Source organism: Bombus flavifrons, chromosome 13, assembly GCF_040668555.2.
Source record: "Bombus flavifrons isolate JBK064 chromosome 13, iyBomFlav1_principal, whole genome shotgun sequence".
NCBI lineage: Eukaryota > Metazoa > Arthropoda > Insecta > Hymenoptera > Apidae > Bombus > Bombus flavifrons.
In genome coordinates this window covers 8,424,021-8,444,219 of record NC_138454.1, presented here as the reverse complement: position 1 = coordinate 8,444,219, position 20,199 = coordinate 8,424,021, and the positions used below count along the sequence as shown (strand labels likewise).

The 20,199-nt window shown below is 47.7% G+C and overlaps 1 protein-coding gene across 2 annotated transcripts in view; it reads right to left on the bottom strand.

The window, feature by feature from the left end:
* Positions 1-20,199, bottom strand: part of LOC138186344 (kin of IRRE-like protein 1) — a 256,576-nt gene that overhangs the window by 13,481 nt on the left and 222,896 nt on the right. For both annotated transcript variants that reach the window (XM_069126144.1, XM_069126143.1), the window contains exons 10-12: positions 10,433-10,592; positions 6,009-6,308; positions 1,468-1,788 (exon numbers count right to left, since the gene is read on the bottom strand). In XM_069126144.1, the coding sequence (XP_068982245.1) occupies positions 1,468-1,788; positions 6,009-6,308; positions 10,433-10,592 (781 nt within the window). The remainder of the gene's footprint in view (positions 1-1,467; positions 1,789-6,008; positions 6,309-10,432; positions 10,593-20,199) is intronic.

The window sequence follows — 20,199 nt, the reverse complement described above, 5'->3', positions numbered from 1 at the left end:
CCGATCGAGTTCTGAGAGGAGTAGTTTTAATGCTAAGTAGCCGAGAGCCTGTCTCGTCTCTGCTCCTTCTCTCTCTCTCTCTCTCTCTTCCTCTTTCTCTTTCTTCCGTCTAATCGAAAGATAATCAAATGCAGTCAGAGAGAGGGAGAGAGAGAGGGGGTGGGTGGGAGGGAGAGAGAGGACGTAAGTAATGGTCGTTTGTTCTTGAATGTCGAGAAGTTGATGTACGAGAAGTCGTGGCAGTCGGGTGGTCGCGCGCGGGCACAGGAGAAGAGAGAGCGCGTTCCATGCTCGCTCGCATCTCCCGCTTGCAAATTGATAGACGCTGCCGCGACCGTAAATCACTTTACTGACAATTGATTTGGTGCCCTCCGTTTTACCTCGTTGTAAACTCCACGCCATGCTGATATTTACGATCGCGCGTATACACACGATGTCACCCAGTGACTCACTGCGCGCTATCCACGACAAATCTTTTACATTTTTGCGTCATTCTCCTTCCTCTACATCGACTTTGTCCCCCGTCCCCCGCATATTTTTTCTTCTTTTTCACTTTGCTAACCATTTTTAACGTTTTTCTATCATCTATCCAATAGACGAGTTTGAGCGCGTGGTGAAAATGAATAAACGCGTCGCCATACATTGTTATTTACGAGTTACGTATCTAGCTTTTTCATAACGACGACAGCGCGATGCCGTTCGGAAACAAAAAAAAAAAAAAATACTCTTTCTCGACATACGTTTCAGACTGAGGTAAATATTTTTTCTAACAGAAAACGTAAAGAAAAAACTTGGAAGAAGTAAACAAAGAAACAAGCGAATAAAAGAATTAATCGCGGAGCGAGAGTTGGAAAGCTCTGGATATTTCGAGTTATCGATGAAGACGTAGGCCGATTTCTTGGACTACAGTCGACACCGGCTAAGTAGCACAATGTACATAGAGACCGGATAATGGGTGTGGTGCATTCGTCTCGGTGTGTTGTCTCGGGGGTGGCGATTCGTCTTGCTTACTAACCTCGTCGTTGACACCACCCACTCGGGAACAACTACCATCCGTTTCAAAGGCGGCGCGGAACCCGCAGAAACCAGGCGGCAGCGACCTTGCCTGCTGAATCCCCGAACGCTTTGTTAATCTCCTTGACATCGGTGCCGGTCACTATATTGATCAGGGTCAACCTAACGCGGCTCGTTTCTCTTTGAACGCGCTTTCTGTTCGATTAAGCTTACGCATGACAGTCCATTTCTCATTCTGTCACTTTGCTTATCCCTTTCTTTTCTACGAGTTGACTTTAAGCTCTGGTCGATTTCTTCGCGAAGAATCTACTACCTTTTCATGAACGTTGCGGACGATTCTTTGTTCGTCGATGGTCAATTATATGTATAAATATATTTCCAGATTCATTTAGGATCGGTAACACGATGACGATTTAAAGGCGTGAAAGCAAATAGAAGAGAGATACAACTTACCGGTACGTTTCTCGGCGTCGCGATAGGTGACCTCGCTGAGAATGACTGGTTGACTGCGGCCTTTAGCGTTTACGGCGTAGACCGCGACGTGAACGCCTGCCTCGACGGACGCCTCCAGACCGGCCAGAGAGAAATTCGGCTCGTCTACGTTGGAGACGTTGTAGAGAGGCTGGCTGCTCGATAGGAAATCCACGTCGCCATGGTACACCTCCAGGATGAATTTTTGCGGAAGTCCGCCATCGTATCCGGCCACGCATTTCACCTCGACGCTGGTGTAAGTCTGGTTCGCGAGAGTGCAGTTACGGACCGGAAATGGTTTTCCTGAAACGAGAACGTCACCGCGGTTAAATCCGTCACGACGCTGCTCGGCTGCGACCACGTTGTTAAAATTTTACGAGCTAACGTCGCACGTTTTGCCATTTTGATTCGCTCTTCCTACCTGTACCACCCACCCTTTTCTCTTTCTGCGATTATTCAAACAGACGGCCACTTTTCCACGCAGTTCGATTCTCCGGGGAAGAATCGATTCTCGCGATAGCGTTGACTTTCGCCTGCACAGCTCTAGAGACGCGCGGCGGTCGGTTATTTCGTAGAGCGAAAGTTGACGTTCTTCTGCAAGCTTCGAATATTAAAACGAGCCGACGCGTGAAATTGCTTCGTAAAGGATTTCAGTCTTGGCTGGCTCTTTAGAACGTTACGATTGTAAACGGACGAGGTCCGCAGCTGGTCGCTCGGCCTTTTAACTCGCAATATTCCACAGCTACTTTGTGCGAATCTCTACGCTTTCAGCAAGCTCGCAGAGCTTCCTTACTGGAAGCGAAAACCGGCGCGCCGCTCACACCGAATATTCGGATCAAGAGTCGCGTCCTCCCTCTTACGTGCAAACGGTTATTATCCTGCCTTTCCCATCCACGGTCCAACCAACGAATCAAACGAACGGCGAAGATTATTTCCTCTCTGATACACGTGCCACTTTCAAGTTCTTTAGCGCCGGATTCCGGTGCATCGTCGCTAGTCACGCGTCGCGCGTCTCTCGTATGGCGAGACGCGCTTGTTCGTTGGAAGGAAATTTCCGCCGCGCGATCCACCTTCTTCCTCTTTTGTTGTCTCTGTCGCAGGCTCGTTTGTCGCCCTTTGTCCGGTAATATTTTCTGGATACTTTGTACGCGCTCGAAGGTCGCTCTACAGGTTGGCTGAAAGCGTGCGAGACCGTCGGCTCTCTGGAAATCAAGCTCACCCGACCCCGGGTGAAAAATGTTTGCGCGTCTACGAGTGGCAAGGATTTAGTGTACCGGGATAGTAATGGTCACAGAGATGTCCCGCACTTTTTCTTCTTTTCGTTCGTTCCATCTCACCTCGTCCCGTCTCCCAGCGTTGATGCAGTTTGTTGCATCCTACGAAAATTCTTTTTCTCTGCCGCCACTGAAAGCGCAGTTGCACCCGTGATTCGCCTGTTTTTCGCTCTGGCCCTTCGCCTCGCCCGGCCATTTCCCTCTCCTCCTCTTCTTCCGTCTTTCATCTTTTTTCCCCTGCTTGCGCTTCTCTGTCCCTACGGTTCTCGTTCGTTCCAAATAAAATTTCCTTCTTCTTAAACAGACAGCGAAGCTATCACGAGTCCGAGAGGCAAGGAGAAAATAAATATTGTTCGTCTTTTCCGTCGACGCGAGTAAACGGACGGAAAGCGAATCCTTCGGCTCGACTTTATTTCGCTTTGCATCCTATTACCCCTCGTACTCTTTGTTTTTCCCCGCTTCAACCTATTTACAAGCCGCTCATCGCTTCTCGCTCGCAAACGCCAACCTCTCTCGTACATTTCATTTGTGTTAATCGCAAAACCGCCGTGTGCCATACCTCGCGTTCTTTTCAACGAACCGTTTCGGTTCCTTCCTAAGATATATCGAATTTTACCAAGGTTTCATCCCCGCCTGTCGTTCCGCGGCCGTTGTTCAATTTATTTTCATCCGGTTCATAATACATGCCGCGCGGTTTTGCGGCGAGGCGGTGAAACGCCATGCCATCCCGTGCCGCGTCGCTTTTTATCTGAACCGCGATTGAAAATTCTATTCCCGATGCACCGACTCCCTTCGTTTTAACTTACTCGAATGGCTATCTGAAAAATGGAAACGCGAAACGGCCGATGAATCTTTCTTTTTATTTCTTTTTTTTACCATTCGAGCCTGGTTGCAGCCGCCTCGCCTTGCTGCGTCGAGTCAGAGTCTGTTATTTAATCAACATCGGCCCGAGGTAATGACGTTCTCGCGTCAGCGATTTCTTTCTTTCGTTTTTGAAATTTCGCCGCGTCCAGCGGAAATTCGCTGGAAAACACTTTTTTCACGGTGCAGCGGCGATCAATGCACGAAAACCAGGCGAATAACCAGCTTAACTTTCTTTGACCCGTGTTAGCCTGCTGCAGTCCACGAGCTCTGCTCGTGTCGCAACATCGAACATCTTTCCAACCACCACGCAATATCCGATATCAATACCGACAGATTTGAAAATAATTTCGTTTCGTCGAGGGTCGGTTTCCGGGTCGCTGCGGATGAATCGGAGCAGCCAAAGGTTACGACAACAGCCACTGGGTTTAGCAGAATCGACGACCGACCGACTAGCCCCGATTTCACTCGAAACTTCACGTCGCTTCATCAACCATCGAGTGCACATTGCTTCGCGATATTTCTTCCAACGCCAAGTATCGTAAGACATCGTAAAAAATTGTTTCAGCCATCGATGCGTTCTAACGACGTTCGATTTGTTCAAGGGATTTGCAACGGTTCCCCTCGAATAGCACGTCCAAGATCTTTGAAAATCTGCGAACGAATAAGCAATAAATCGTCCAAAGAGCACCAGTTCGCAACGCGCCGCCGCTTCTTTCATTCTCTTAGCTGCGACCGATCTTTTTGCTGGGTAATTCCTCTGTCGAATAAAGGAAAAAAAAGGGCAGAGGAGAAAAGTACGTAGGTTGGGAGTAAAAGGGATGAAAATGCGCGTTGCGAGGGTCGTACAAAGAAGAAAGGACGCCGATTTGGCCGCACGTGTGTATTCGTCAATGTCAATACGTTTTCGGCAGGTCGTCGTGTCAACGTCATTCTCGATCACACGCGGAAAAAAAGACATCGAGCCGAGGCCGCGCGGCGAAAATCCGCTCGCGGATTAATGTCGGTTTACCGCGCGATGATTGGTAGCATCGCATTGTACGCGCGGCGATAATTCCCGAATATCTGTCAGGATTTTGACCTCTCGTTTCTGCCTACACCTCCCTGGGAAAAGAAGGTCCCTTGGAAAATTGGTGGCAGCTCGAGCAACGGCTCGAATGGCTTCCAAAAAATTCGTTTCGAACGCACGGATCGGCTATGCTTGTTGATTGTTTTGCACCTATTAATCGCTGAGCATTAATTCAATTAATTTATTTTCAATCAATCAAATTTCCATCACATCGAATATACGGCAGAAGTATATACACGCAGATGTATTATTACCAGATGATGTTTATCAACATGTTTATCGTGGGGAAATTCGTCGGCGCGTCGCGTATAATTCCTCCGCTAATCGATCGATTATACTGACGCGTTAGTGTTAATGAACGAGCGTTTCAAGTATTCGGACGGACCGATTAATTGATTCTGCCGATAGCTTTTTACGCGAGTGTTCTTGCGAAAAAATGCAATCGTAACGTGATATAATGTGGTAGCTAGCTCGGATAAATAATGGTCGGTTGCGTAAAAAAGCGAGTAGGAATCGATAAAGAGTGGGATAAGTGGTCGGTTAACGGTGATACCGGCAGCTTGATTAACGATCGCTTTCCAACTAATTGGAAGGATCTTTAGAAATGGAACAATCTTGGTTTCGAAAGGGTAAATAATTGAGGCGTTAATAGTCTTGGTGGTTTGGTACGGTCCCGAGGGTGGCAAGAATGCGGCGCTCTTTGAATAATTTACGCAGGTCGGACTTTCGAGCCGGAGTTGCAGCGGCCCAAGCTTTCCACTATTTATTTCGCGTTTTACCATCGATTCGATTCACAACGTACTTGAAATTTGGAAAAAAGCGCCGCAGATTGCAACGTTGCTCTTTGCACGCGAGTACAATTTCAAATCACCGCCTTTCTTCCCTCCGATCTCATGCAAATGAAATACCACGTCGTTACGCCGATTCTAAACACTGGGATTTTTGTGCGGTTTGCGAGAGATTTCGGCTGATCGCGTTGCCTCCAGATTTCTCCACGCGGAATTTTTTCTCCTCTTCGTTCCGTCGCCATACTACGCTTCTACTTGGAAAGACGAATAGAGCGAAGCACTCGAGATATTTTCCAGGCAGTTTGTTGCCAGTAGCACGACCGGTCGTCTACAAAGTGTCTTATTTGCACGATTTCAGGGGTGGACGAAACGTAACACGGAAGGTTGTAGTTTAGCAGCGTAAACAGGCTGATTTCTGACGGTAGAAAGGATTTTAACTCGATTTCCTGACCACTCGAAGACTCGAGATCGAGCGCGAGGTCGCTGCTACTCGGCTGATGTAACATTTACTGAGATCCGGTAAATACTTACCGGCGGCTATCAGCTGGAAGAGACACGGTCTCGCTTGTGTACCAACGAAATTGTCCGCCCAGCACGACAGAGTACCGTAATCCAGCTCTGTGGTCGGCGTGTACCTGAGCACGCTCACGCCGCTTGACTTCTCCATCGAGAATCTGCCCGGTGCTACTTCCAACGTCTCTCCGCTGTTGTTGAATTTCCATCGGAAATTGTGCGCTGGCGGATCGGCCTCCACTTTGCACGCGATGTTCAACGATTCGCCCCTCGATGCTCCGACCACCACGATCCGGTCCTCCTTGCAAACCGGCGCGACTGAAAAATATTTCGACCGTGAATCTCCCCCTTTTCCCAATCACCACCATCTATCGCCGTTTCCGCTGCCTGCTTTTTCAATTCCAGTCACACGAGAATCGAACGCCACAACCGCGCCACGCGTTCCACTCGATCGAACGTTACGTCGGAAAAGTTGAAATGTAAAAAAAAAAAAGAATTGGAGCATCCTCGAAACGGCGACATTTAGCTAGCATCGATGGAACGCTGGCGTGGAATAATCGAACGCGTTGCACGACCTGTTACGCGTGCTGCTACTTACGAAAACTGAGAACCGTTTATTTAACCTTTCTGCTGGAAAATTTTCCAAGCATGCCTCGCAGAACTTTGTCACGAGGCAGCTTTCGCTCGGATGAAATCGTTTCGCGACTGATGTAAAAAGATTTCCCACCTACAACTACTGCCACCTTTGCCGAGCTACCTTTCCCGTGATATACATTTCTTCCAATTTATCCGACTTTCCTATCTCCACCTGCATCCGTCTCTTGTGCCGCTTCGGGCACGTATCTTGTCGTTTGAAAGAAGAAAAAGGATTATGACTTTTTAAGGCCACTTGGCAACAAATATCGCGCAATTGCTATAGACAATAGTAAAACCAACGAAATTTCCAATGATTGTTATTCCCAAACAAGATTATCGAACGAACGGCTATTTCTCATAGCTGCGAGTCCGATCGTTCACGGGTTCGATCTTTGAAATTGAAGAGCAGGAGTAAAATACGGTTTTCGAGAGATGGATGAGACAGTCATGAACACAAAGCGACAGGATCGTGCTCGGAAAGCAAAGAATACTTCCGCTACTTTTGAACGTAAGTCCGTTTATGAGTCGAGGCAATCTTCGAGATGGCAATTTTCACGATATAGCGAGGTCCTAACTTATAGTATCAAGCTACGGCCCCAATTGATGCATCGACACTCACAGTCACGTGCAACCTTCTATATCCTTTGCGTTAGTACGAAATAAATTCCAACTTAAACTAAGCTGCATTTTACGAAGCGTTAATTCTGATTTTGAACTGTTAGATATTCCGTCGATTTGCTCGCACGAATCATTTAAACATATACTTATCGTTGCTCTAACTTTAAAAGGATCGAACAATTATTATTATTATTATTATGGATATTCATCTTTCTCGTGAAAGAGTAATCAATACCGAGCGCGTACGTGCGAAGGTTCTAATCCATTTTTTTTCGCCTTTTGATTTTTACGCGCGCCGCGATATATGCTATCAAAACTTTCCTGTTGACTGATTATTTGGCGCAGGGTAGCGTCCAGCCTTGTAATTAACTAGTGCTTTCCAAAATCATTTGCGTCGACCAACTGGCTGGACGCTTTCGAAGAACCACTTTCCGGCTCCAATTATGTACTACCGTGGATAGCGTGTTCATCCAAATGATGGGAAATGATAATGTATCACTTGTCGGGCTTCCCTTCGGCTGTGCTCTGTCGTGATGAAATTGGGACATGGAAAAATTTCCACATTTGGAGGAGCAATCCTGTTACGTAGGAGGGATTGTAGAAGGAATTTTAGCAACGGGAAAACTCAAGCTTCCTGGGAATGAGAAATTGTAGCGATAAAAAATAACGCAAAGGTGTCAACAAAAAGAGATCCAGGCGATAAAACGAGAACAGGACGGGTAGCGAAAAAAGGAAAGTTGTAGGAATAAGAAATACAGAAGCGAGACACGAGAAAAAGAATTTCAGAAATAAAAAAGAAAGCTTGAAGATCCTAAAAGTGTAGTAGCAAGGCGGTTGGAGTGACAAGCCACGTTATAAAAAGAGAAGAGAAATAACTAACAGGTGACCAGGAAAAATGGTTTACAGGAATGAAGTTTCCAAGAATAAAATAGAATTTACAACGCTTAGGAATAAAAGCTGCTTTGCATCTTTAGATGCATGCTATTTACGAGGAAATCGAGGGAACAGGTTCGAAACACGAGAACGAAAGGTTGTGGACAGAGTCGAACCGCAAAGTTACGTGAAAATCACACGCGACCGATATCGTGCCGCGCATAGGTGGTATCTGTATGACTTATTGCCGGTCATTTCGATGCGACTGATGTACGAGCCTCGCACTTTACGCGTTTAATTCGTTTCCATTCGTTTCTTAGTACGAGCGCGAATAAATATTTTCTGTCATTACTTTTTCCATCCGCAATCGCTGGCCATTTCTTTTCGATATTTTCTATTCAGGTGTTTAACGATTCAACGAATAAATGACAAAAGACTCGGTGAAACGATATTGCTGCAACGAAGGAATTAAATTGCAAATGTGTCGGCCCGGACGGCTCACTGAAATAAATATAAAAGAATATCGGCAAGTATTGGTTAAAATGCATATTGACGGAAATCGTTGATGCGGAGGGAAAGGCGTCACGCTTTCGTTCTTTCTTATCGAAACCGAGCGAACACCGCGAACAGAAAATTTGACGAGGAAAACCGACTGACACTGGTTTCTCTCGGTAATTAACGCGGCGGACAGAAATACGAGTCCGTAACCCGAAATTTAATGAGAAGAATTATCGAACGCGATGTCGCGATACACGTTATTCGAGTAGCACGAGTATCGGTAAAACGTTGCTACGTTCGGATGCAACGATTTAAGAATCGGCGCGCTCTTTGATTTTATACAGCTTGCGCGCTCCGCCTTTTTTTTCCAGACTCTGCTTAATTGCGGGCAACGTTGTGACATGTACTTTGAAACGGCTTTCAAAAAATATGCTCATTCATCGAATGGCCCTTTGAACCTGTTCGTTCCGTTTTCCCTCGCGTTTATTCCTAGTTTTCTCTGATGAAAGGAGCAGCTTTATCGGATGATTTGCGTGTAATCGTACGGGCACGAAGTCGTAATTTCTCTTTTCGCGGAATTAATCCAACGCTCGTCGTAAATCTAACTCTTTTCGTTGCAAACGTGCTCGTATATAAGCAGATAATCTAAATTTACGCAGGCGAATGCTTTTGGTTAAAGTATCATCGGCGTATGGCGTTCCGTAAGACCGATCAACGCGTCGACATTTCGATCGAAGTTGGCTTAAATCCCGACCGAAGGAAACCACGCCGCTTCGAGGCGGACGTGAATAGCCTAAAGCAAATGTCATTCCCAGGATCGAGGCGATGATGTAATAACCGGGAAACTAAATTCAGATACGAGGTTGACTTCGATTCGCAAACTCCCGCGAGATTGCTGCTTATACTGGCTCGTTTCCTTGTCCTTTACGAGCCCGTCAGGAGCCGCAGTTAAATATCGGGCATCGTGTTCCGGGCTTGTTTTCACGGTGCATCTATATTCGATGTCGGAAACCGTTCCCATTCTCCGTGCAGACTATGCGGCCGAGCGTCGATCGGCCGACTATGTTTTTACGATTTCGCGTTAACGTTCTCCTATTCTAACTACGATTTAAGTGGGTAAAAGTATCGGGTAAATGGGTTTTCGCGTGCAAAACGGTCAAAATCACTTCGAGCCACGAGCACATTTCTGCTAGTATCGCGAAACGAAACAGTCACGATCCAGCAGCGGTCGAGGCTGTCGTCGCCCGGTTAACGGCGCACCCGACGCGACGACGACCATCGGATCAACATCGATGTCGATATGTTGGGTACGTTGGGCAAACGGTATCGATACGTGGACAAACATAGAACGATCGCTGGTGCGATACCGCGGCGTTAAACGTTCGGTTTATCGAAACGAGCGTCTGTGAGAAACATCTATCTTAGTGTATCGTTTTTTAAAACCGACATATTCAATTTGTACATCGCGGTGCCGAGGTACGAGAGCGTTGCTTCTCGAGGTCGCATCGCGGGTTGGCGGTTTGCTCGGTGTAAAACGGGAATTGGATATCAAAAATGTAGCTAAAACTAAGTACGACTGAAATATTCAGCTGGAATAAGAGGAAGAGGAATTCGGGTTGGCTGTTTCGGAATAAATAGACGAAAGTAGTACAGGTGAACCGTATGCGCGAGAACGGCGTTCGTTGCTCGTCGTTGAATGCCGGCTTCGTTACCGAGTACCGAGGAAAATCCTCGATTAAGTCCGCTCGATTAAAATAAAGTACGCTCCGAGGCGGATCGTTGAAGTGGTTCTCGTGACGAGCCGCGGAGATACTCACACTTGACGCGAAAATGAAGAGGCTCGCTCCGAGTTTCGTTCAGGTCATTCGTTGCGGCGCACACGTACTTGCCGGCGCTACTCCTAGTCACGCTCTGAAGTACCAGGCTCTGATTCGACCAGATTATCCTGGCTGACGTATTATGCGCCAGTATTTGGTTCTGCAAACAAGAATTTTCGTTTTAAATACACCGGTCTCTGTCGGTCGGTTATTAAACGCGTCTTAAACTAGAATCGATAGGAATTACGCGACGTTGCGACGCTCGTTTATTTTAAGAACGAAAGAAAAAAATCTACATATTGTTTCTGTTTCTTTTGTACTCTTTTTGCCAAGATGAAACACTCGTGAAAGGAAGGTATCTGCATCGGCTTGGCAGCTCGACTTTGATCCATTTCTTTCTCGTTCGTGCTCGGGCTAACAGTAGATTTCGAATCGCGATTTCGTTTCTCGTTACGGTCTGCCTTCGCGATAAATTAGAGATAAACATGCACCGAGCCGTTCCACCCAGGCGTCTTCCTCGCGATTCCATTGTCGGTCGTGTTATCATCTATCAGCACCTTTTTCTACTCAACGCGAAACGTGTGCATTTTTAGAAGTAATTACGATCGTCAAGGACAAAGTTAACGTATATCGTGGTTCTCCATCGGCGAGGGACGACGGCCGCTATTTTTTCTCGTTATAAAGTTCGGTTATCGAGGAAGAAGCGTCGCGGCAGCATATAGAAGGGATAAATCCTTTATTATTGCGAGCACGTTATTCGGCGAAAGAGACTGGAGGAAAGAACGTGGCTCGATAACTTTTACGATCAGAGATGTTACGCTGGCCGCCGTCTTTGTTACAAATTTATCCGTTTCGACGTGGCGCGACACAGCGGAGAAAAGGCAAGAAGAGAAATCGGGATGGGAGAAGAAAAAGCGAGCTCGTTGCGAGCGTTGCTTCTCTTGTTAGTTAACGTCTCGCGTTTCCTGCGAAGCTACGGTATCGCTCGATATCGTGGACGAATAATAACGCGGTATTCTTTATCACCTGAAATCCTTTGACTTTGTATTCCTTTGTGGGAATTGACAAGGAAACCGACGGGAGAAACGGAAGTCCAGGCTGACGGCTTATCAACCGTCGAGCATGGCTAAGGACGATACAACGGTGCACTTAGTTGTTTAATCAAACCGGATGAAAAGAGTCGCTAGTTTCGTTATCTTTTGTACCGTTCCTCTTTTGTCCCGACTAACGAGGAGACGAAACGAATGCATTTGATTCAAGAATTCTTTCCTTCTCCGGGAAAATTAACATGACAGCGATGAGCAACCTGGTGGAAAAAAGGCCTCGACGCCTTGCCGACGAGGCCGAGAACGAACGGCTACATACGAACTACGTCTACTACGGCTATACAACGAGAACAGGCTATCGTCCGTATACCCACGTACGCTTTTACGCGTGTAAGTACTTATTATCCACGCTTTATAGCAAAGCGAGCGCGTCTTTTCAAACTAGCTCGATGCCAGGTTTAATTAGGCCACTTTGGGACAGAGTTTCGTTCTATCTTATTTCGTTGCTGTTCGCTCCGTGCAACAAAACGAAGAACGAAGCAAACGTAACGCTCTGTTATTGCAGAGTTGTCTGCAAGTTGCAGTGAACTCGATTCGGCCGTCGTATGTCGATCGTATTCCTTTCCCGAAGTATTTCGCCGGGTATTTTCGTTTAAACACCGAGTCGACAAGCGGAGAACACGACACGCCCAAAAGTTTCTTCCGGCTCTTTCGGCTTGTTTCGGTGGATCGCGTTTCAATTAGCCGACGGGCAAAGGACGATCGCGAACCATGGGTCTCGTTCGCAGAGAAACGCTCTACCGAAAGAGGCAAGGGTTAGAGCCAACAAGTAGGTAAAACCGGGACACGGCTTGCTAGCCGAAGACCGTGCCAAATGCATCCGCGCCTGTTTAATCGGACGAGAGACGTCCTTCGAACTTGTCTTTGTCTCTCGCCAGTCGTCCTCTTCCTCGTTTAAATTCCCCGTTGTACTTGTCTTCGTTTTTTCCGTCTTCGTTTTGTCCCTTCTTCTCCTCGCTTTTCCTATTTCTCTCTCTCTCTCTCTCTCTCTTTCTCTCTGTCACACCCCTTTCATTCCTTATATCTGTTTCTCTGTCTGCAGCTCGTTTTCTCCATTACACCGATAGACTCTCTTTCTTTTGTCCCCACTCCTCCGCAGGAATCCGTTCGCCGAAGATAATTCGAAATCGATTCGAAACGAGGCCATTTGAATCTCGGAGAAGGTGGCGCAGACTGTCAGAACAGATCAAGATTTCTTCTCCTCCCGCGAGTCTTTTTTCCATTCCCCTTTTCCGCTCCGCTTCGAGCTTGTTCCTCTTTCCTTTTTCGTCGTCCCCCTTTGGCTTTGTTCGATTGTTTTATAATCTCGGCTCGCAGTCACATTCTCTTGCCGGAGAATCGTGTCCTTCGTTGGATAGGTTTCGCATCGACGGATGAGCATTTAATTACTCGCGGTCGATCGACCGTCCAGGAATTTCAATTCGTCTTTATCCTAATTCGTGTTGTTGATGTTCAGCGACGAATTAAAAATCGAAACGAGGAATTCCGCTGGATCTAATCCCTTAAAGAACTTAATCGGATGGGAAGATCTCGGATGCGATCGATAAACTCGGCGGCTCGGAAAGGTCGAAAATACGTCGACTCGATCGAGTCGGATTGTAATCTATGCAACTTGCCTCTCTTCCGTGTTCCACGGTCCAGTCAAGGAGCTTTAGCTCGCTTAGCATAGGTTAAGCTTCGGTTAAGGCCAGAGGTTTACCTTCGATTTACTAGCCAGTCAAGACTCGTTAAACGTTATACTTCGTTAAGGGGACTAGAAAAATTTATGACCAATACCAACAACTTCTTTTCTTTCCTTCTTTTCTTTAAATTCGCGCAGTTCGTTCACCGAATAACTCGCAGCTTTACTGTTGGGAAAGAACGATCGTTAATTTATAAAGTCCCGTTACAAATTCTTTCGCTTATCGTGCACACGATATACGGAGGAACTCGGCTAAAGTCAACGATCGTAGACTCGCCGTTTTCCGAATCGATACATCGATAACCGTCTCTTCGGGTCGCATATTACCTACGTTTCGCTTTGAGAAAGTAGCTGCAAACTTTGACGTTTCTATTCGAGCGCCTGGCTGCCGTTCGCTTCCTACCATTTTCTCTCCAGCTGGGACTCCCCTGGACCTTTCCACGTTTCCTCCTGTGTTTTCCCTCGTCGTTTCATCACGCCAGAAACGAACCAACGATACAGTTCGAGAGCTTTCGTTTGTCTTTTATCGTTTGCGAACCAATTCCAACGAAGGCTAGTAGCCTGGCTACCAGCCACCTGCCACCCCTGCGCCTTCTTCCACCATTTGTCGTGCGTACTATCCTCCCCCGTGTGTGCAAACAGTCCCGTTTCTTTGCGTTTCGTTGCAACTATGGAAGGTCGGAAGCGAGTCGCGCTCTCAACTCCTAGAGAAACCGGCAAATTGAAAAGCGGCCAATCTCCAGACCGACTGTCCCACAGGTCGAAGAATGGCCAACCGACGAGCAAAATTCGGATAACGACGCGTCGATCGGATGCTGCGCCGCGTACCACTTCTTCCATGGTTTAGATAGCTTGCATAATGAGTTCGTAACCGCGCACGCGTTAATTAGAACCCCTTAAGGATCGCGTTCTAGATTCTGGTTTGCCGTTATTAATTCCATTTTCCTGTTACGGTTTCGCCGAAAACGAGCTGGTCCTTTGATCCTGCTCTCGATGGAACCACCTGCGCGAAACATTTTCCTTCTCCTAATCAGATTTCGCAGGGGTAAACGAGGATCGCCCAACTTGGTCGTTAAATCCATTCTCTGGATATGGATACTCCATCGGCGACTAACTTGTTTAACCCTTTTCTGTCAGCCGCCCATCTCTACACCGAGACATCAAAGAGCTCGTTACGCGTGAACACGATCCGCGTGAAATTTACATTTCCATGTAGATCGCTTTCGCGACTGATTTTACGAGGCTTTAAGCGCCGACGTGTCGTAAATCGCGAAGAGTTGCGAGGGCGCGTAATTCGTTGCAGCGGTTCTCACGACGCTTTGGCAAATTAAGGTTACCGAAACGTTTCTTCCTCGACCTGGTGATGAATATGGGTTACGGGTAGAAAACTTGGGTCGAGAATGGTATCGATATTCGAACGGTATCCAAAGCGGCAGCAGGTCAGGTCTGAGGATACTAAAACTTTTCGTTTGAACCTGACAAGAGCGAGGCGGGCAAGTGTGCGCGGTTTTATGCAACGGGTCTAGCCGCAGGAAGAGACAGTTGGAACGGAGCCCAAAAGCCCGGAGCTTCATTTTGAGAATATTCGGAATCCGGTATAAGGGTGGAATTACTCGTAGCACGTGGTACATACAACCATCCGGGTACAATGGGCCAACGGCATTGTCTCGTACGTCGCCGTTACATAAAGTAGGTGTTAACCGTCCTTTCGTACACGCTCTCGTGATATTCCGTACACGCATCCTTCCAAGGTTAGCCGATGCAGCCGCCTTGGAAAATGGAAAATGGACGAATCTCTCGCTTTATCGAAGATCGTCCGATAACGGCTTGCGTACAGCACCACTGTAACTCTGTTCGCTTTAACGAGTCCTCTAGGTTATATGTAAACGTAAATTGTCGACCGTTTGTCGCGTTTCCAGGCAAATCCCCCGGGTCCGAGTTCGCGCCACGTTCCTCTTCTTTTCCTTTCTAATCTCCGGCAACTCCGACTTTCTTAACTTCCATGCTGTAGTTTTTCCTGTACCGATGTTAAGTTGCTCCTACCATGGCGAAACGAGCAAGATGTTATCGACGACACCCGATTACGAGGAATCTTTTGGAAGTGGATCGGCCGAGGACAACACAGAACCATCGAATATCTGGCTCGTTCGATCTCGTCGTAGAAACTCGGTTCACCTCACCTATCCCGTAAGATTCATCGAATTTCTTCTTGCATTTCGATCCTAAAAAGGCTCACCGGTTTCGTAGGATACGTTCGTCTCTCTAGTCCGATCTAAAGCTCGGTTGGCGGAATTCTCCGGTGAAAATTCGACTCGGTCGCGATTCGGGGCTTCTTCTACGTCGTCGTAGCCTTGCCCTGCTAGACTGGCGAGAAAAAAAGGCGATTCAGGAGGGTAGGAAAGAAAAGAGGCTAGAGGCGGGCGTTCATTCCGGTCAGACGGCGCACTGATTCCTTGAAAAATTGCCAACAACTCGTGGCTGTGCTTCCTTTCCTCCTTCCTTCCTTCCTCCCTTTTTCCATCTCGCCTTTTCTCCCTTTCGCCCTTGCATTCGTTATTTTCGTCCCGTCTTTTTCTTCGTTTCCCTGCCGTGTCCAAAGGCTCAGCGAAATTCATTTTGCCTTGCCTCTTTCTACCACCTAGAAACCAGAAACTTGGTCATCGATCGTTCGCCAGTGTTTTCGAACGATTCTTACGATATCTATCTTTCCTTCCCGATCTGGAATTACGTCGTAGCGAGAAGAGCAGAGCAGGCGAGTTATTTCAGTTTCGCCAGAGACGCGGACGCTCAGAGAATTAGAAAAACGTCGCTATCGTAACCTCGTTGCGAAAGATCGTCGCTTCAATGGAATATGCGTGTGCCAGAACTCGCGAGTTCAGGTTTCCTCGGTCGATGGAAATTCCGTTCGATTTGAAAATTCGGTTATCGCCCGGTGGCGAAAACGCGGAAAAAAAGAACTAGGCAGAGGAGAAAGCGCAGCCAGCAGCGAAAGCGATTACGCGTTTAAACTTTTTCCGCGGTGTTAAAGGAAGCCATTATCGTGGACGTGGATCGCTCCCGGAAAGCGAGCAACGGAGAAAGGGAGAGACAGAGAGAGAGAGAGAGAGAGAGAGAGAGAGAGAGGGTTCTCTTCGAACAGTTGTATTTTCACGAATCGCTCTGTACACGTACTAATGTGTCGACGAACGAGCTAGCGAGCGTACTCGAGACGTACCCTGGAGAAGAAGCCGAGAGCATTGAACGACGGTTTAAAGAGACGAGGTAGCTAGTATGCCGGTCGAATAGGTTGCACGGTAGCGGCATTTCCGGTGCGCTCGTGCACACACGCGCGTCTCGTCTTTTCTTCTCTCGCCAGTCTTGCCTCTAATTTTTTCTTTTTCCTCGTGCGCGTTCCATACAGGCAGGACGCGTCGCAGACGTGCCGCGTCGTCGATAAAATTGAATTTATCTTTGTCCGAGTTTCGCGTCTGCTTGCGGGAAAAAATATTTTAATCGACGAACATGATTGCATCGAACGTTACATAAGTACTTTCGTCTTTCGTTGTGTTTCTCGTTCCATTAAATTTTACACGCTCGTTCGAAGCTCGTCTTAACGCGTTCACGGCGAACGGTCGTAAATTTTGTCGGTTTTCGACGCGAGCCGTTACGTTCGACCCTGTCTGCCTGTTTCCTCCGTGCTCTGTTGGCAAAGGAGCTTCCTCGGAAGAAAAAATGCTCTCTGCTGGCCCCGGCCAGGGCGGCAGCACCCTTCCGAAAGATTTGTGGCCAGGATTTCGTAGCTCGTAGCGCGAGGATTGTCTGAAAATTTTTCATCGTGATTATATCGGCGGCATTGTCGCGATACTTCCGCTAGAGAAATTGTTACGCCAGCGACGCGCGATTTCCTCCCTTTTTAGCTTCGTTTTGTTTTAAAGCGATTTATCAATGACAGAGAAGATCGCGTGCAAGCCAGACTAGCATGGGCTTCGTTAGCTTCAAAGTTGCTCGGTATTCCATGTCAATTTTCTTGCTTTGCTTCTGTTCGAAGAGAGGAGAGAGAGAGAGAGAGTGAGTTGAGTTCGTTTCATCGTTTTTTCCAACGTGATCGAATGGAATTCACGGCTTTGAGTCGCGTTCAATTTCTTCCACGAGATTTTTTCGTCTTCTCGCGCGGTGGAAGCTTGCACGTCGATGATCGATGAACGCGAGCGATTCGCGAAGAAATCGATACGCGATGTCGAGATACCCGACTTTGACGCAACCAAGGGGTTGATGGCTGGCACATTTGCGACCGGCAAGGATGATGCATTGCGGTCCGGAATGCGGAAGGACGCGAGGAAAAAAGGCGAAGCGAAGATGCTTCCGCGGCTGCTTTCAGCCTGCTACGTTCTCTCCCGTTCCTTTCGTCCCTCTTTTTTCTTCCTCTTTTCGTAGCAGGGAATCTCTTCTCGTACCTTCGACGTCCGGCGTGCCTCGTATAAATGCTGTAAACCCTTCCGTGTAGCGGAAAACTTCCCTCGTTATCTTTGATTACGTTTTCGATTCTTCTTCGTATCGTGCCGTTGGCCGCAGCACCGCGTCGAGCAACTTCTCAGCTCCCCTTGCTCGAATTCCCCGAGTTGCTCGGAAATTTTGTAATTTACTCGATCGTTCGATGTCTCTTTGAGTTTCCTTTTTCCAACCGGGTTCCAGTATTAAGCGCGACGAAAGTATTTTAAAAGGTTCGTGCGCGCTGCTTGAGCCATATTTCTCAACCAACAGAAAGTAACGAACGACCGACTTGTTGCGCGGGGAGAGACGAAGAGAAGATAGAAAGGATTCGTGACAGAATTTGGTTGACCGTATGACTGATATCCGATTCGATTTCACCGGCACCCGCACCTCCGAAGAAAAAGCAACGGGAGATCGAGATTCGGGAGAAGAAAAGGCTCTTCTCGCTTCGGTCGAAGGCAACGAATCCGAGCGGAATTCCGGCACGGCTGTTCGATCGCGACGCCGCGCCACGTCGGTGAAATTGATTGATGTACGGCCTGTCGAATCCGGCGGCAGCCTATTTCCGGCTCGCAACCCCTTGCCCGATTCCTTCCAGCCAGTTCTCCGCATTAAGTCCTGGACTTGTCGGATTGAATCTCACGCCAGTGGAAAATGCACTCGACCGATTCATTGCGAGAAAGCCCATTACCCTCGCGTCGTTCCTACGACTGATCGGTGTACAGCAGAAATAACGTCCATTTGAGAATCAACGGCGCAACCGTGTGGAATTCAAAGTCTCGTTCGCCTTACGAGTACCGTGCTTTTCATAATATTCCAAGCTTACAGACGTTTCTGCGCGATTACGACGGAGCCGTAATCTCGTCCGATAGGAGAATTCGATTCCAAGACTCGCATCGTCGCTGGAATCCGCGCGAGATTTCGTTTTCTATCGATTTCTTGTTTCTGTCGAGAAATTGGCTATTTCCGAAAAAGAAGTGCGGAAAAGTAGCGTGTCCGACATATCGATGACGGTGTCAAGATTAAGAAGAGCCTGCTTCTCCGGCAAAAAGTATTTGATCTTTTGCCTCGTATTTAGGTGGACGAGGAGGACATTAATAGAGTTCTTCCGGTTGTCTAGTCGGTCAATCCACTTTGCCATCAGAAAGATGAAGAGTCGGGAAAAATCTTCCAACGTCTTTTCCTGAGCGGCCGATTGGCTCGTCGATACTTGGCGTAGCTACAGAACGTCTCTATTGTCCTGGTGAATGGTACAGCCAGCCTAATCACTGTACCCCATTATAGCGGCTATCTCTGCCTTCCTCGTTTTTCCTTCTTCCCCCCCCCCCAAGGCTCTTTCCGCCGCCTCTTCTCTCCCTTCTTTACCTTTTAACCAATATTCTACTGCTGTCCCTATCGATGCTGCGTCGTCCTTCCGTTCGCTACTCTTCTTTCGTCTTTACGATCGCCATTCAAAAGGTTACTGCTGCTGCCAATGGCTCCAAGCGTTTTTTTAAGACCGACAGTTCGGAATCCTGGCTCGATTGCTACCTTGGGATTGATTGGCAGATTGAACGTGTCGATGGCCTCTTGTAATTCCTAGGCAAACCCTTTTAATCGAGTGAAAAGGGTCGTCTTCGTCGAAAGGGACCGGCACGTGGAGCTAGTTAGCTGCACGATCTATCAGAAAGCGACTCGTGATATCGATCGCGTTCAACTTACTCCACTTGCGCGTTTATAGAGTTCAGTCACCGAAGTTGCGAACAATAACGAGCAACCGCGACAGCTGGAAAGCCGAACGATACGAGTCGACCGAGGGAAACGAGCCGGATGCGAAAGAAAAGCGACGAAAGGATGCGAAAGGAAGTAGCGCGTAGATGGGTGTCGGGAAAGCCGAGGTTACGATAGTCGTTTTGCTCGCCTAGAATGAAGTCAAATCATATTTTTAAGATGCAATTTCGACGGAAATCTCTTATGCCGTAGCAGCTGCTACCAGGCTACCGTTAACCTGTCTCCTTGCCGGCGTCCTTCCTGAACTACGACACGTATCCGGCGAAACGTCTCTCCCGAGTAAACACAAAGAACGAGGCGAACGAGAGCGACAAGAGGCTGGATTAACGTAAACGAGAAAAAAAGAGAAGATCAGCGAGGACACGGTAGAGGAAAAAGAAAGTGCTCGTATCTTTGGTCATTTTCCCCTTGTAAGAGACATCGGACTTTCTGGCTTCCCTTGGCCCGACACGATACGCTTTAATCGGGCGACCATACTTTCCTTCGTGAATTCCGATTCGCGCCGTACGAACGAGTTGGAAAACTGAGACAACCTCGTACGCCTTCTGGATTAAACTTTCTCCCCTACGAAATCGAAGCCGAATCCCTTCGACAAACTTTCTCCGGTTTCTCAATGCTGGCGCTGAGGTGGACGCGTGCAAAATCGTCGCTGCCGATAAAGCGAAGGAACAACGAAAAACTTTGTCACGTTGGCGAATTACTCTTCGAACGCTGTCTTCTTCGCGGTAAAAATTACTTTT